Here is an 18,270-nt window from a genome sequence, read left to right as displayed (position 1 = left end):
GAAAGAATGAATACAAATCTGTATACCCTAGAAAGACAATGGAAGAAACCAGCAAATAAGATGTAATAGAGTCAAGAGTTATTGTTGTTAGTTGCTGTCAAATCGATTTCGACTCATGGTGACCCCATGTGTGCCGAGAATGTTCCATAGGGTTTTCAAGGCTGTGACCTTATGGAAGCGGGACACTAGGCCTGTCTTCCAAGGTGCCTCTGGGTGGTTTGAACTGACAACCTTTCAGCCAGTAGTTGAGTGCTGAACCGTATGCACCACCCAGGGACTCCTGAGTGAAGAGTAAGGAGAGGCAAGATGGTGATACCACCAGAAGGTAAGAGGAGCTGGTCAGAGAACTGAGACTCCTGCGAAAAGAAGAGCCAGCCAAGGCTGTGCCGTGAACTTGGGGGCTAAAGAAGACATACCGAGACTCACCTTCTTGGAGGCCTGGTACCAATTTGTAAACAATATCTTGCATGGTTCTGTCATGACTGCAAAAGAACAAAAGAGGTGGAATTAGCGACAAGTGCCAGCCCTATAATTCTGGTACATCTTCCTTAAAAAATACCAAAACTCCAGAAGCCCAAGGCTGGAGTTTTGGCTGAATTTTATTTACTTCCAGTTCGCACTTGAAAAAAATGTACTGTCAAATGCGACATTTAAACTCTAGATATGTATGAAAACTTCGCAGTAACAGCAGAAAAGAGAAGAAGGCCACTTTGAGGAGCCAGGGCCCTCTCTCCTGTACAGCCAGCGCTAACACAGAGGGCACCCTTTGCTCCCTGGGTGGCCAAGCACCGCGCCACACGCTCCTACAAGCTCAGCTGTGGTGCTACGTGGCTCAGACACACCCCCTGCTTCCACTGGAAGGAAAACTTTTTATGTTTCCAAATAATTGAGAGAAAAGTTTGTAACATCAGGCCCTTCTTGTGCCCTTTATGATCTATTTATAAAAGTTTCCTGAAAAAGTTACAGAAGCCTAGGTTTTCAAACTTATTCCTTACTCTGGATTGTGATTTTTAAACATAAATTACAATTATCTTTAAGTAACTTTTCTTTGTGGGGGTAAAAAGTATCGGAGAGTTTCTTAATTTTTAAATCAATTTTAATTTTCAAAAATCATCCATTAAAAAGAAAACTCTTATGAGCCTGAACGGGTACTACCTAAATGGCTGGCAAATGATGATATTTCACAGAATCCACAGGAATCTAGCCAGTAGGGTCGAACCCAGGGCCAGCACATAGCAGCACTCTGGGCCACCGTTATAAGACCGTGTGTGACATGGGCCTGCAGAGAACTCAGTATTTCCAAGGACTTGTCAAGTTCTGGAAACCCTGATGACGTAGTGGTTAAGTGCCACGGCTGCTAAACAAAAGGCTGGCAGTTCGAATCTACCAGGCACTCCTTAGAAACTCTGTGGGGCAGTTCTACTCTGTCCTATAGGGTTGTTGTGAGTCGGAATTGACTCGAGGGCAACTGGTTTGGTTTACACTGTCAAGTTCTGGTAGACATCATGCTTTGAACCTTTCTAGGGACAATTCAGGAGGTGCCTCCCTGACCCCGGCCTGCACTGTGGCAGATGAAAGCTACGCTTCTCTGACCATGATCCCCACTGAGAACTACATTTTCCATTATGACCTGGCCCATTCATACTGACGGGTGTGTGTGGGTCACACACACACACACATCCACACACGCTCACAGACACATACACACATGTACGTAACCATAATACATACACATACTCATACACACAAAACATACACAAACACACATACACACATGCTCCGAGACACAAACAGATACATACACCGTGCACATACGTGCACACACGGAACCACGGCAAACCACGATTCGCCTATTGCCTAGGATGCCCTTTGCTATCTTCTACCCCACCCCCTTCCCGGCTTTCCACAAAGCTTGTCCCAATCCACCATGAGAACAACGCCGGCTGAAAACCAAGCCCAGCTCTGCTCACGTGTCCTCGAACCCAGGAGCCTGGAGTGGGGGGAGACCAGAGAGTGGGCAGCTGGGGAGAGAAGGGCACCAGGAGCCTCCCCTCAGAGAAGGCTCCCTCTGGGCGGCACCTTGTTACTCAGCTGAGCACACAGAGCAGCACGTGCCCTGCTACGAACGTCCAGCCACACGCCAGCCTGCAGCTTGGCCGCCCTCGCAACACAGGCTGCTCCTCTGCAGCTCTCACGGTTGACCTCGCCATGCTAAAAGCTGTGCACCACTTCTCCCCTCTTCACTCATCCCAAAGTCTCCACCAAGGCCCAGGTGGCAACAGCACACAGTGACAGACAGGGGGGTACTGAACCCAGGGTCTCCTTGCCTGTGTGCTGGACACAGGTGCGCTGCCTGAGAGAGACTCAGGGCAGAGTTAGAACGTGGTAACGCTCACAGGGGCTCAGCACAGTCCATCTGTGTGCGAAGTCCCGAAAGGAGAACGGCCAAGACCAAGCGAGTGAAACCATGGTGAGGCCTCTGCCCTATCTGGCCCTCTCTCCACACGGCCCCACCCAGAAGCCAGAGGCCCCGTCCCCGTGGTGCTCACAGTCTGGGGATGCAGAATCAGGGCAAAGGACAGGCTAGGGCTGAGCCGGCGTCAGGAACAAGAAAGCCCTGTGTCAACAGCAAAGTCTGAACAAGATAAAATCCAATGACAGCCTGGTCAGAGCAGTGAAGGCTGCCATCCGGGTGGTTCAGGGGAAACCTGGAAACTGGCATGTGAGGAAGAAGAGGAGAAGGATTACTGGAGGCTGAGGGCCATGGGGTGGAGCTGCTCCCCCAGCTCTATTGCCATCGGGCTCCCCATGGCCTCTTCACCTGGCCTCTGCCTCATCTCTGCTGAGAAGGGTTATGGGGAGAGCCCAGATCAGAGGTAGGGCTGGCCTCCCCTGACCAGTCACAGACCTCTGAGGCCACATGAACCTGACCTGCCCTCGCCAGCTCTATCCCTTCTGCCCTATACCCTCTCCAGATGCCCTCCTACCTGGTGCTTCGAGGCGGCCACACTGGCCTTGGCCTGGGCTGAGAAGGCCCAGACACCAGAACGAGCACTCAGCTCTCCAGCCAGCTCTCGTCCCCCCACAGCACAGGGGGCAGGCTGGATGCCTGCACTCTCAAGGAGAAGGGGCAGCATCCCAGTGGCTTTGGTGGCAAACACAGGCTTGCCAGGCTCAGTCACATGCTCAGCACGAAGGCTCCTCCAACCTCCCACTCTTAGCAGTTCAAACTGCCACGTCTTTTCCTTCAGCTCTGCAGGACAACATCCAAAGACAGAAAACCGGGGCAACAGGTGGGACCCGGAACGTGTAAAGGACTCCTTGAAACAGACCAAGTAAAACAAGGAGCCCAACCAAAAACAACACAAGGCACAAACAGCATCTCATGACAGAAGCCCAAAGAGCGAGTTAACATGTGGGGAAGATGCTTGGTGGGGCTCACAGGATCTCAGGGAATGGCACGAGACACCATGTCAGGGCCGCCTATTGGCAAGCATTAAAATCTGGCAGTGACAATATCTGTAAGAATGGAGAGCGCGGGAACTCACAAACGATGCTGGGGGAGTAAAAACGGCTCCAACCACGTGGCAGGGGGGTAGGAAGACACTTGTTCTAGAACCCAGACATTCCACTCCTGGCTACGGCCGTGGACATGCTCCTGAACATGTACACGTGTGGCTCCTGGAGACACACCTGGAACACTTAGAGCAACATTGGGTGCTGAGAGCCCCAACTGGATGCAACCGAGCTGTGCTCAGGAACAGAGTGCAGGGCAGACTTTGGCCCCTTCTCCTGGGAGAAGGCTGTGAACCACAGCTATGATGGACATGGCTGGACACGGCTGAGTCCAAGGACAAAATCACCTAGAACACAGCACAGCCCCGCTGAGAGAAAGTTACAGGAGCAGACTCAGCTGGTGACTCCATAAGGACAGTGACATTTGGAGGGAGTCTTCTAGGGTCGGGGGACAGGTACCAGATCCTGGCAGGGTTCTACCTCTTAGCCCCGGAGCTGCTTCGACTTCATGAAGCTTCCCACCAGGCCCGTGTGTTTGTACTATTCAGTGTGATGACACCATTTCAGTTTTAAATGTGAAAAAGACCACATACGCCTCTCTCCCCTCAAAACTGTCTCCAGACTCATCTCTGCTATTCTCACGTGGTCTGGGGGTTATTCCATTTCCTTTATAGTAACTTCTCCAAATCTGAAAACAGGCATTAAAAGACCCGTTGAAAAACCACAGGCCCCATGCAGCTCAAACCACCACACTCTGAGGGGCTCCACGGGTCCCTCGCAAGTCCAGGAGCATCCCGACATCCTGAGACTGCCACACCAGGATCTGGGCCAGGTCAGTCCCTGATGTCTGAGAAACAGTAACTGGCTCTAAGATGAGTGGAGGCCATGGCATTGTCAGGGTCCCTCCCGTTCCCCTGAGATCCAGAGAGACAGAAACCAGGACCCCATGCAGGTGACAGCGAGCCAGTGATGACTGAGTCGCCAGCGGAGGCTGGAACTTCAGCCAAACTAGTAAAATTCCAACGTGGTCTCGAGGCTTCTCAAACTACTTAGAGTCAGTGTTGCTAGGGCACCCAGGAGCAGGCCCTGCAGCCCGCAGTCGGGTGTCCAGGGCTGACAGACAGGTGGGCTGGTGGGCAGAGTGGGACCCTGTGCAAGCAGCCATAGCGGCCTCAGCTACCGGTGTTTAACCAACCACAGAGTTCGGACACAAAGCCGTGACTGTTCTGGAACGTTCTCCCACACACAGTGCCCTGCCCTGTAAGCGAGGTCCGCTGTCCCTGTGCAGACTTACCCAATGTACTGCAGAGGATGGCTCTGGTGGATGACAATTCTACACGTAGGGCAGGTGTTGTTTTCTTCCAGATACTTTACCAGGCAGCTCCTGCAGACTGTTTTCAAAGGTACACTCATGTTAGCAAAGTAAAATCCACAATTCAGGACGCCCACTTACATCCATGTACTCAGACTAAAGCACAGTCAACAGACGTTCTAGAGGGATCAAGAGGTCACTTTTCATGCCACACTTTAATTATGACTCTTCACAGCTCCGAGTTTCTCAAAGAAAGCACCCTGCCCTTCAGGTCTTAGTAAACCATGGAGAGGTGTTAACTATGTCAACCAACCATCTTACTCCACAGATTCGGGGCTTAAGAATTAAGTTGTTAAATGCTGTTGAGTCGATTCTGACTCATGGAGACCCCATGTGTGCAGAGGAGAACTGTGCTCCACAGGGTTTTCAAGGCTGGGACTTTTCGGAAGCAGACCGCCAGGCTTGTCTTCTGAAGCACCTGTGGGTGGGCTCAAACCACCAACCTTCTGGCTAGGAGTCGAGTGTTTAACTACACCACCCAAGGATTCCTTTATGAATTAAGTAGGAAGAAAAAATTCAAGTGAAGTGATGATCACCAAAAGCAGAGGTCAAGAGCTGTGAAGTAACTGGAATGTCCTTTCCAGTTCTCATCTGAACATTGTAAATACACGGGTTAATTTAAAAAATGTTATAATTAAGGTCACCTAAAGGATCACAATATTTTCTTTGTAAAATAAAACTACACCAGATTCAATGAAAATGATGTAACATAAAACGATCCCCGCCAATATTAAAAAATACAATTAGTTTTCAAAATTCTATCAAAGCTGGCAAATATTTTATTTTCTAAAGTGAAAAATACATGACCGAGAATCAGCTGTGTGCCACGTGTTCATGAGACTTTAAAGGTGTCGTCGAGGCGTGTGCCCCTCATCACTTGCCGGGCATTTCCAGCCACCCCATGACCCCTAGGTGCTCACAGGTCAAGGTAAACAACAACACTGACTTTTCAGTTGAGGTGGTACTTGAGAAAGAAGAAAACCAGGCTGAGCAGCAGCTAAGAGTCTTCTAACCATCAGCACCCAGGCTGAAGGTGGAGAGGAAGCTTTGGGGTTGGTGCTTTGGAGCATGACTGCTGCCCAGCAAAAAAAAAAAACAAAAACAAAAACCTGTTGCCTTTGAGTCGATTCCAACTCCAGGTGACCCTAAAGGCCAAGGACTGCCCCATAGGGTTTCCCAGTCTGTAATCTTTACGGAAGCAGACTGCCACATCTTTCACCCGTGGAGTGGCTGGTGGGTTCAAAACACTGACCTTTCCGTTAGCAGCTGAGCACTTAATCACAGCGCCACCAGAGCAGAGCCAGCATTTTAAATGCTGCTTAAAATATTTAAGGAATGAACCACCTGTTTAAAACATTTAGAGGTGCCCTGGTGGCACAGTGGTTGTTAAGTACTCAGCTGCTAACCGAAAGGCTGGCGCATCGAAATCCCCAGCCGCTCCAAGGAAGAAAGATGTGGCAGCCTATATCTCTAAAGATTTCAGCCTGGAGACCCTATGGGGCAGTTCTTCCCTGTCCTGTAGGGTCACTGTGAGTTGGAATCAACTCGACAGCAACAGGTTTTCGGTTTGGGTTAAAACATTTAAGGCCTTTATTTTGACATTTTAAAAAATAAGCATCTCTGCCTACTAGAAATGGATATTCTGTGAAGCTAGTTACTGATTTAGCTGTTTATACTGAGATAAGGTTTTTCCTGTATTTATCTTTCCTGGATGATTAGATCTGATTCTGACTGAAGTTACCCACAGTATTCACTTGAAACGATTTTCTCAACTTCTCGTCTTTACTCCTATTCCTGTATCCTGCTATTCTTTGAGTTTGAGCTACAAACTTTTGGTTAAAAAAAAAAAAAAGGCAAACACTGCAGAGGGCAGAGATAGACACTGTCACATACGAAGCACGAACACGTCTGCGAGAGAAACACGTGACAACGTGTGTACATACAGGTGTGCAGGCACTCGGTTACGGTGGTGGCGTCGATGAGATAGCCGCTGCACAGGCGGCACGTGATATGGGCATTGATGTCCCAAAGTTTAATCTTTCTGGTCAACATCTTTGGCTTCTGCAAGAGAAAAGCACATATTGATTAAAATATCTGAACTATGCTGCTGCGCTTCATCAGAGATTAAGGTTTAATGTAAATCGAGTTAAAAGTCCATCCAGGGTGAACCAGTAACCAGTTGCCCCGAGTCGGCTCTGACTCATGGCGCCCCTATGTGTGTCAGAGGAGAACTGTGCTCCATGGGGTTTTCAACGGCTGATTTTTTGCAAGCAAATTCCCAGGTCTTTCTTCTGCGGCATCTCTGGGTGGGCTCAAATGTCCAGCCTGTGTTAAGGGAGGCAGGTCGATGACGTGAAGGAGCAGGGCAGGCAGGGAGGACAGCAGGGGTGGTGGGGACTGGCCAGCTGGCCAGCCTCATCCAGCAGCCTTCAACACCACTTTAAACATCACAGGGCACATCCAGGCCACTACCTAATAATAAACAAACAAAACAAGGAACAGAAAGGCAAACGACTTAAAGGAGAAACATTAGTGCACTTCCAATATGATGAGGCATAATGGCAGGAAAGATTGTGGCCATTGCCACAGCTCTGCACAGTTCTGGGGGCCTGTCCGTACTCCACACTGAGAAAAAGATAACCAAGGGGTGCGATGGGGAGGAAGTAACAAGACTGGCACTGTCTGAAGATGGTATCACCACCTACATGAAAACCCGTCAGAGTCAACAGACTATCGGAACGAAAACCCACACTCAGCAAACTTATCAAATCTAAATGCACTTACAAAAATCAAGTGTTCCTCTAAGCCGGCGAGGACCCTCTCAAACTTTCATAGAAAATAAAATACGATGGTACAGCTGTTGTGGAAAACAGCGTGGCGGTTCCTCAAAAAACTAAAAATAGAGCTGCCATATGACCCAGCAATTCCACTGCTGGGAATATACCCAAGGGACTTCAGAGCAGCAGTGTGAACAGACATATGTACACCAATGTCCACGGCAGCACTATTCGCAATAGTGAAATGGTGGCAACGACCTAAATGCCCATCAACACAAGAATGGATGTGGTACATACAAAATGCGACACACACATACAATGGAACACCAGTCAGTCGTAAAGAGAAATGACGTCTTGATACATGCTACAACATAGATGGAGGTGGAAGACGTTACGCTGAGTGAAATAAGTCAATCACAAAAGGATAAATATTGTATGACCTCTTTTATAAAAAGACAAGAACAGGCAAATGTATAGAGACCAAAGTTTATTAACGGAGTTGGAAAAAGGAGGAGGCTTATTGCTTATGGAAGCAGCAGTCAAGAAATCAAAAGACACACTGCATTGGGTAAATCTGCTGTAAAGAACCTCGTTAAAGTACTGAAGGGCAAAGATGTCGCCTTGAAGACTGAGGTGCACCTGACCCAGCCGTGGTATTTTCAATCGCATCATATGCATGTGAAAGCTGGACAATGAATAAGGAAGACCGAAGAAGAACTGACGCCTTTGAATTGTGGTGTTGGCGAAGAACATTGAATACACCATGGACTGCCAAAAGGATGAACAAATCTGTCTTAGAAGTAGTACAACCAGAATGCTCCTTAGAGGCAAGGATGGCGAGACTGCGTCTTAGATACTTTGGAGATGTTGCCAGGAGGGACCAGTCCCTGGAGAAGTACAACATGCTTGGCAGAGTACAGGGTCAGTGGAAAAGAGGAAGACCCTCGACGAGGTGGACTGACACAGTGGCTGCAACAATGAGCTCAAGCGTTACAATGATTGTAAGGATGGTGCAGGACCGGGCAGTGTTTCGTTCTATTGTGCGTAGGGTCGCTATGAGTCGGAACTGACTTGACGGCACCTAACAACAAGAACAATAAGAACAACAACAACTGCTTATGGAGTTTCCATTTACGATGAGGGAAAAATTGTATCAAGCGCAGATTTGCACAGTTAATTAATGTAATTGTCGTCAGTAAGTTGTATACCCGTAAAAAGCTGAAATGGCAAAAGTTGTTTGATAGACATATAAGAATAACAAAAAAGAGCAGCTGCCAAGGTTGCTTATGTACAAACAAATATCTCACAGTATTTGGTTTCCTGGCTTGGAGGTTTAGGGTCATGGTCTCATAGGACATCCCAGTTAATTGGCCTAGTATGGTATTTCACTGCATAGTGCCTAGGGTCTTAAAAGCGTGCTGGCAGCCATCTAAGGCACAACATTGGTCTCTATTCTCCTGGTGCAACAGAAGAAGGGGAGTCAGGAATAGGAGGAGGGTACGGATTTGTGGCTAATTGCCTCCATGACTAACTGCCTCCTTTGCCACGAGACCAGGAGAACTGGACGGTGCCCGGCTATCACTACTGAACATTTTTATCACAGGGGGGAAAGTGTAGAACAAATTTTCAAATTCTTATGGAATCCAGGCCTTCTGGAGCCATGGGAGCTGGATAAACCCCTGAAACTATTGCCCTGAGATAATCTTTAAACCTTAAACCAAAAATATCCCCTGAAGTCTTTTAAAACCAAACAATAGTTTAGCTTAACTAGTGAAAAATGTCAGCTTTAAGCGTTGTGTTCTTTTAAGATCTATCTATATGGGATCACACTGACAATAGCAACTCGAAAGATTACACAGGAAACTTAGGGGCAGTAAGTTTATGTTAACGGAGGAAGGACAATTTGGAAAAGAAGGGTGAGAATGGTCACACAACCTGAAGAGTGTAATCAGTGACACTGAATTGTACATGTAGAAATTGTTGAATTAGTGTTCATTCTACTGTGTATATCCTCAACAACCAAAAAATAAACTATAAAAAGAAAACATTAAGGTAGAAACTTGTGATCGTTTTCTTTGCCTCTGCTTGTACCCATATCACACTGGGCACGTGTGCTTATGGTCCTTTTAGCTACACATGGTCTTCTAAGTTCCACACAACAAACGGGTGGGACAATGCAAATAAGGTGTACTGAACCCTAATGAAGGAAGTGGTCAGATTTGTCATCTGCCAGGCTTAAGAAAAGGGCTAATTCCAGAGCAGAGGGGGGACCTCACTACCATCAAGAAGAAGAGCTGGGAGTGAAGCATGTCCTTCAGACCCAGGGTCCCTGTGCTGAGAGCCTCCTAGACCCAGAAGACAGAGAGAGCTGTAACACTGGACACAGAGGGAGACAGCGAGAAGTGGCAGCAAGCTCGCCAGAATCCAGCGGCAGAGAAACAGCAGCAGCAGAACCAGGAGACCGGTTTCCTGGTTCACAGAGCAAGGTGGCTACACTGGATGTGCTGACTCACAGAGAGAGATGAGCTCCTTTGGGCAGGAAGCTTGCTGGTGAACTGAGGTGACTCCAGGCACTTACTGGAGGAGCTAACGACTTTTTTAACACTTGCGTGAGCAGGGCAGAGGCCAGGCCACGGGGCTGAGGGAGATGTGTGCCTGCAAGCATGGCTGAGAAGTTGTCCTGATCAAAGAACTGTATCCTGAGTCATTCCCAATCCTGAACTGTAACCTGTTACTTCCCTAATAAACTCTATAATGGTGCGTGTGGTTCATGAGTTCTTTGTGGCCACTGGAAAGAATTACTGAATCCAACCGAGGAGTAGAGAGTGCCGTGGGAGCGATGGCTGGTGTCAGAACTGGTAAAAGGTTGGAGAGAAGATGAATGTCTGACCTCCGCCTTGGGGAATCAGCCTTGGCTGATGCTGACCTTCACTCTCTCCCCTCCGCCTTGTGACGCTGACAGAGGACCTTGGATGCGCCCACGCCGTCTCTACAGTGCGATGCCCCCATGCCGTCTCTACAGTGCGGTGCCCCCGTGCCGTCTCTACAGTGCGGTGCCCCCGTGCCGTCTCTACAGTGCGGTGCCCCCGTGCCGTCTCTACAGTGCGGTGCCCCCGTGCCGTCTCTACAGTGCGGTGCCCCCGTGCCGTCTCTACAGTGCGGTGCCCCCGTGCCGTCTCTACCGTGCGGTGCCCCCGTGCCGTCTCTACAGTGTGGTGCCCCCGTGCCGTTTCTACAGAACATCTCCCTCTTTTGCTCTTCTTTGTCAAAACGGACACATCTATCAGTGGGCTTTTACCTTTCTTCATAAATCTTAGAATGACTATGAGTTCCTCAAAAGTCTAACTAGACTTTTCTGGGATTATGTTAAATTCACAGATTAATCCAGGGATAACTGGCCAATTCAAATATGGGACAAGAAAGCCTAGCCCAGGATAGGAACACCCACTATAAGCACCCCCTTCATGCTGACAACTCTCTGTAAGTCGACATCCCCAGGTGACGTTAACACAGGAATGGCACAAGGCAACAGGCAGACGTGAAGCAAGAAACGGCTCTGTGAGGTGGGCTGATGTGGCCGAGGGGAGGGAGGCCCTCGGACACTGAGCTCTGGGCTGGGGAGGCATGTGAGGTGCCACAGGAACCCCGCTCAGCTGTACCAGGCTGTGCAGAAGAAGGCAGGAGACAGAGCGCTTCTTGGGGGGTTCCTAAGCACATGTCAAGGCCCCGAGGTGGCAGGGGCGGGAGTTAGAGCGTGGGCTCGGGGTGAGGCGGAGGGTGCTGGCGTCTTCACCGTGGGCAAGGCCAGTGAGGGACACCGTGTAGGGCTGCTCTGGGGGTTAGATGGGTCACATGGGAGGTGCTCAGCCAAAGAAACCAACAGTCTCCAGGCAGGGACTTCCCCAGCCCGCCTGACCTGCAGCCCCTGGACACTCACCAGGGCGGCGGGGCTGCCAAGGCCACCCAGTCTAAGGCCAGTACCTCCCTCCTCCGGGGGGCCGGGGGAGTGGGGGTGTTTTCTGCTGCTCTGCCTCCAGAGAACAAAACACTTCAGTTCTCAGATGGGCTTGCCGCCGCTCTGGCAGGCGGGCCTCACACCAGACATGATTTCACGTGGAAAATGACAGCACGTCCTCTGCACACCTGGGTCAAGGCCCGGTCACACCAACACAAAAGCAAACCTGCTGCCCGTGAGTTGATTCTGACTCCTAGCGACCCGCGTGCTACAGAGTAAAACTGCCCCACGGGGCTCTCTTGGCTGTAATCTTTACGAAGTACATCACCAGGCCTTTCTTCCTCTGCGCCACTAGGTGGTTCAAACCCCTAACATTCAGTAGCCAAGCAGAAACTGTTTGCACTATCCCGGGACCTAGCATCACAAGACTACTATGAAATTACCATTATTAATTAGCTAAGGCTCCAATACCCTCTGGAGCCTAAAGAGGTGCAGAGACATCTCTACCACAGCTCCTGAGTCCTTCTGAGAGAGCGCCTCCCAAGGCCCAGCATGGCTGCGCCGGAGGACCCCAGAAGCCAGGCACACAGAGCCGACAAGCAGCACCCAGGCCAGCTGTCCCGCGCCCCAAAGACGCGTGTCCACATGCCCCAAGACGTCTCTTCCCGGACACCTGCCTTACGCCCTCTCCCCTTCCCCCTCAGACCAGAGATGTGGTCACCACCCCAGCCTAGGGAGTCAAAATTTGAATCAATTCCAGGGCCTCCTTTATTACTGATTGGGAAAAGGGAAACGCCCAACAACCTCCTAGTCACATGTCATTGTAACTGGTGCAGTGACGGGCAACACAGACAGACAGACTGCCAGGGTCTGAATCCAACTCCACACTTAGAGACTGTGTGGCCGAGGGTGAGGAGCATGATGTCCTGTGCCTCAGTTTCCTTTCACAAGTGAGGATTAAATGAGTGACTGCATGTAAAGCAATCCGACATTAAGCATCTAACCTTAAGTACTGCTGGTACTAGCATTTTAAGCCCAAACCCACTGCTGTAGAGTGGATTCCGACTCACAGCGACCCTGTAGGACAGAGCAGAACTGCCCAGTAGGGTTTCCAAAGCTGTAAATCTTCACAGAAGCAGACTGACACATCTTTCTCCCACAGAGCGGCTAGTAAGTTCAAACCACTGACCTTTTTGGTTAGCAGCTGAGTGCTTAACCAGTGCGCCACCAGGGCTCACTAGCATTTCAGGAAAGATGAAATGGAACTCAGGGGTTCGTCTATACCACACCCTCCCCTTTACCACACATCTACTGAAGGCAGCCTCATCTCCATGCAGCCACGCCCACATCAAAGGCCGGCAGGAGCTGAGACGTTGCCACTGAGTCCTTGCTCTTGGCCCTGGCTGGTAACTTTCACCTTCTGAGAAGGGACTCAGAGAAAAGACACAGCAGCCCCCTTGTAGGTAAGGAAACATAACGAGTAACGTGTAGACGGGAGAGAAGTCCTAGAATCACTGCCAAGCAAAACCAAAGCACAGAAGAGGGCTGTTATGGATTGAACTCTGTTCCCCAAAATATGTGTTGTAATCGTAACCCCTATACCTGTGGGTGGAAACCCTGGTGGTGTATTGATTAAGAACTTGGCTGCTAACCAAGAGGCTGGCAGTTTGAATCCACCAGCTGCTCCTTGGAAACCCTATGGGCCAGTTCTACTCTGTCCTATAGGGTCACTATGAGTCCAAACTGACTCAACCGCACATAAAAACAACATACCCGTGGTTATGACAACATTGGGGAATGGGCTTTCTTTGTTATATTAATGGGGCAGTATTAGTGTCGGGTGTATCTTAAATCAATCTCCTTTAAGATATAGGTAGTCCCTGACTTGGGATGTGACAAGTAATGAGGAACCATGATAAGTAATGAGGAACTTCACACTTATGACCAAGACCATCTGTTTTTTTGTCCATCTTGTCGTCAGTAACGTGTACTACATACAATCCTTCGACGCATAATTTGCTGTTATCATTCTCAGATGTTCACTGGAAGATGTTCAATGTTGTCATTTACAAAGATACTGATAATAAAAAAAAGGCAATAATTACAAAAACTAAAAAAAAAAAAGGTATTCGACTTACGTCAGAATCTACTTATACTGGAGCTGTCAGAATGGAACCCCGTTGTAAGTTGGGGACTACCTGTATAGTGAAACCTGTGAGGGCTGGAACTCAACAAATGGGACTGCCTTGTTTTTCCAGATCTCACAAGTTTTCCACCTCTGACAGGGTACAATCTCACCACTTTTCTATCACTCGTTTTAGCGGAAACTATTTGAGTTTTCTTTCTCTGACAGGTATCTACCTTACACAGGCTCTGGCTTTCGTAGGTTTTACTGTGTAAATGAGCAGATTAAGTAAGTGTCCAGGGGTGGGGGAAGGTAAACGCCACGTCACATGAAGATCATCAAGGAGCCAGGGAACAGAAGCTGAAAGACACAAGGCCCTTCCTCCAGAACAGACAGAGAGAGAAAGCCTTCCCCTAGCGTCAGAGCCCTGAATTCGGTCCGTGAGCCTCCAGAACTGTGAGAAATAAATTTCTGTTTGTTGAAGCCACCTGCCTGTGGTATTTCTGTTATAGCAGCACTAGGGAAGACAAATGGCCAATTTGGAAATGTTTTTGTGTAAACTCTACGAACGCCTGAAGATGTGACGCCCCAACCGCCTGCACTGGCTAAGTGTGTAGTTGTTGTTGTGTGCTGTCAAGTCACTTCTGACTCATAGCGACCCTGTGTACAACAGGATGAAACACTGCCCAGTCCTGCACCATCCTCACAATCATTGCTGTGTTTGAGCCCGCTGTTGCAGCCACTGTGTCAATCTATCTCATTGAGGGGTTTCCTCTTTTTTTTGTTTTCCTACTTACCCACTTTTTTTTTTTTTTAATTGTGCTTTAAGTGCAAGTTTACAATTCAAGTCAGTTTCTCATATAAAAACCTATGCACACAGTGTTATGTGACCCTAGGTGCTCTCCTATGTGACAGCTCACCCCTCCTCTCCACCTTATATTTCCTGTGTCCATTCAACTAGCTCCTGCCCTCCTCTGCCTTCTCATGTCACCTCCAGACACGAACTGCCCACAGTCTCATGTGTCTACTTGAGCTAAGAAGCACACTCTTTACCGGTATCATTTTATGTCTTATAGTCCAGTCTAATCTTTGTCTGCAGAGCAGGCACTGAGAATAGTTTTAGTTTTGGGCTAACAGAGTCTGGGCACCATGACCTCTAGAGTCCCTCCAGTCTCAGTCAGACCATTAAGTCTGGTCTTTTTAATAGAATTTGAGGTCCGCATCTGTCTTAGTCATCTAGTGCTACTGTAACAGAAATATCACAAGCAGAAGGCTTTAACAAAGAGCAATTTATTTTCTCACAGTCTAGGAGGCTACAAGTCCAAGTTCAGGGCTTCAGCTCCAGGGGAAGGCTTTCTCTATCGGCTCTGGAGGAAGGTCCTTTTCATCAATCTTCTCCTGGACCAGGAGCTTTTCTGTGCAGGAACCCCAGGTCTAAAAGATGTGCTCTCCTCCCAGTGCTTCTTTCTTGGTGGTATGAGGTCCCCAACTCTCTGCTTGCTTCCCTTTCATCTTGAGAGATAAACGGTGGTGCACGCCACACCCCAGGGCAACTCCCTTTGCCCCAGGGCAACTCCCTTTGCCCCAGGGCAACTCCCTTTACCTTCGATCAGGGAGGTAGCCTGAGAGGGTGGTGTTACAATCCCACCCTAATCCTCTCAACATAAAATTACAATCATAAAATGGAGGACAACCACACATACTGGGAATCATGGCCTAACCAAGCTGACACATATTTTGGGGGGGACACAATTCAATCCGAGACATTCTACCCTTTGGCCCCCCAAAAAATCACATCCTTGCAACATGAAAAACATATTCACCCCATCATATCATAAAAAAAGTCTTAAGTCTGAGTCCAAAATCCAAAAATTCCTTTTCATCTGTGGAATCTAGAATACAAGTTATTTGCTCCCAGCGGTACAATGGCAGAACAGGCACAAGCTAGGCATTTCCACTACAAACAGGAGAAACTGAGAGCAAAGAAGGCACAACAGGCACCAAGCAAGTCAGCAGAACACGTGAGATTAGCCCTGAAGGCTTTGAAAATAATCCTCTGTTCTCTGAGACCATTTACACGACGGCTCTGCCCTCCAGACTCTAGGAATTGGCCACACTCTCCGGATTTTGAGTGGAGGCCCCTTGGCCCTGGGCATCACCTCTGCCTTCCAAGCCCACTGGGACAGCAACTCTGCTCCCTCGGCTTTAAAGCCAAAAACCAAACCCACTGCCGTCGAGTCAATTCCGACTCATAGCGACCCTATAGGATGGAGTAGAACTGCCCCATGGAGTTTCCAAGGAGCACCCCTCGGCTTTAGGCACACCATTTTCCTCAACCATCTGAGTGGCAACTCCACCCCTTGAAACCCCTGAGGTCATAGCCATACCTTTTGAGATGGTGGCAGCTCAGCTTCTTGTGTTCCTTGTCTCTTCAGCCTGCTTCCTGGTTTCTTGGCCTCTTGGGTCCTTGGCTCTCACACCTGCATCTGCCGTGCTGCGGCAAGTGTTCCAAAGCTCTGTAGCTCCACCGATAAGTGCCTAGAGGCACCCCGCTCCGCCAGGAAGCCTCCTGCGCACCTACACTCAGCTCTCTCACTCCATGGGTCGGCTCCACCTGGTCTCCTGGTTCTGCTGCTGCTGCCACTGGTCTTCTGCTGCTGCCGGCCGTCTGTCACTGCAGCTCCTCTATCGATTCACAATTTCAAAACCACTTCCACATTTTAGGTATCTGTTACAGCAGCACCCCACTCTCTTGGTACCAAATTCTCTCCTACTTATCTAGTACTGCTGTAACAAATAACACAAGTAGATGGCTTTAACGAAGAGAAATTTATTTTCTCACAGTCTAGTAGGTTACAAGTCCAAATTCACGGCGTTGGCTCCAGGGGAAGGCTTTCTCTCTCTGTCGGGTCTGGAGGAAGGTCTTTCTCATCAGTCTTCCCCTGGACCAGGAGCTTTTCTGCACAGTAACCCTGGGTCTAAAAGATGTGCTCTCCTCCCGGTGCTTCTTTCTTGGTGGTGTGAGGTCCCCAACTCTCTGGGTACTTCCCTTTCCTTTTATCTCTTGGGAGATAAAAGGTGGTGCAGGCCACGCCCCAGGGCAACTCCGATCAGGGATCTGACCTGAGTAAGGGTGGTGTTACAATCCCACCCTAATCCTCTCAACATAAAATTAGCACCACAACCAAAAGAGTAAAAAGACCACCTACAGATTGGGAAAAAATTTTCAGCTATGACATCTCTGACCAGCGCCTGATCTCTAAAATCTATATGATTCTGTTAAAACTCAACCACAAAAAAAGACACAACCCAATCAAAAAGTGGGCAAAGGATATGAACACGCACTTCACTAAAGAAGATATTCAGGCAGCTAACAGATACATGAGAAAATGCTCTCGATCATTAGCCATTAGAGAAATGCAAATTAAAACTACATTGAGATTCCATCTCACTCCAACGAGGCTGGCATTAATCCAAAAAACACAAAATAATAAATGTTGGAGAGGCTGCGGAGAGATTGGAACACCTATACACTGCTGGTGGGAATGTAAAATGGTACAACGACTTTGGAAATCTATCTGGCGCTTCCTTAAAAAGTTAGAAATAGAACTACCATACAACCCAGAAATCCCACTCCTCGGAACATATCCTAGAGAAATACGAGCCTTTACACGAACAGATATATGCACACTCATGTTTATTGCAGCACCGTTTACAATGGCAAAAAGCTGGAAGCAACCAAGGTGTCCATCAACGGATGAATGGATAAATAAATTATGGTATATTCACACAATGGAATATACTACGCATCAATAAAGAACAGTGATGAATCTGTGAAACATTTCGTAACATGGAGGAACCTGGAAGGCATTATGCTGAGTGAAATTAGTCAGATGCAAAAGTACAAATATTGTATAAGACCACTATTATAAGATCTTGAGAAATAGTTTAAACTGAGAAGAACACGTTCTTTTGTGGTTACGAGAGGGGGGAAGGAGGGAGGGTGGGAGAGGGTTATTTACTGATTAGATAGTAGGTAAGAACTACTTTAGGTGAAGGGAAGGACAATACTCAATACAGGGAAGGTCAGCTCAACTGGACTGGACCAAAAGCAAGGAAGTTTCTGGGATAAACTGAATGCTTCGAAGGTCAGCTGAGCAAGGGCGGGGGTTTGGGGACTATGGCTTCAGGGGACATCTAAGTCAATTGGCAAAATAAATTCTATTAAGAAAACATTCTGCATCCCACTTTGAAGTGTGGTATCTGGGGTCTTAAATGCTAACAAGCGGCCATCTAAGACACATCAATTGGTCTCAACCCACCTGGATCAAAGGAGAATGAAGAACACCAAGGTCACATGACAACTATGAGCCCAAGAGACAGAAAGGGCCACATGAACCAGAGACTTACATCATCCTGAGACCAGAAGAACCAGATGGTACCCGGCCACAACTGATGACTGCCCTGACAGGGAGCACAACAGAGAACCCCTGAGGGAGCAGGAGATCTGTGGGATGCAGACCCC

General features: G+C 48.5%; 1 protein-coding gene across 4 annotated transcripts in view; it reads right to left on the bottom strand.

Annotated features, from left to right (window-relative positions):
• Positions 1-18,270, bottom strand: part of PCGF3 (polycomb group ring finger 3) — a 92,046-nt gene that overhangs the window by 30,380 nt on the left and 43,396 nt on the right. For all 4 annotated transcript variants that reach the window (XM_064286098.1, XM_023549723.2, XM_023549724.2 and 1 more), the window contains 3 exons: positions 6,832-6,949; positions 4,811-4,907; positions 427-482 (listed from right to left, as the gene is read on the bottom strand). In XM_064286098.1, coding sequence (XP_064142168.1) covers positions 427-482; positions 4,811-4,907; positions 6,832-6,940 — 262 coding nt within the window. In that variant the 5' untranslated portion in view covers positions 6,941-6,949. The remainder of the gene's footprint in view (positions 1-426; positions 483-4,810; positions 4,908-6,831; positions 6,950-18,270) is intronic.

Source organism: Loxodonta africana, chromosome 5 (assembly GCF_030014295.1).
Source record: "Loxodonta africana isolate mLoxAfr1 chromosome 5, mLoxAfr1.hap2, whole genome shotgun sequence".
NCBI lineage: Eukaryota > Metazoa > Chordata > Mammalia > Proboscidea > Elephantidae > Loxodonta > Loxodonta africana.
The sequence above is the reverse complement of the archived record's forward strand: the minus strand, read 5'-3'. Positions and strand labels throughout refer to the sequence as shown.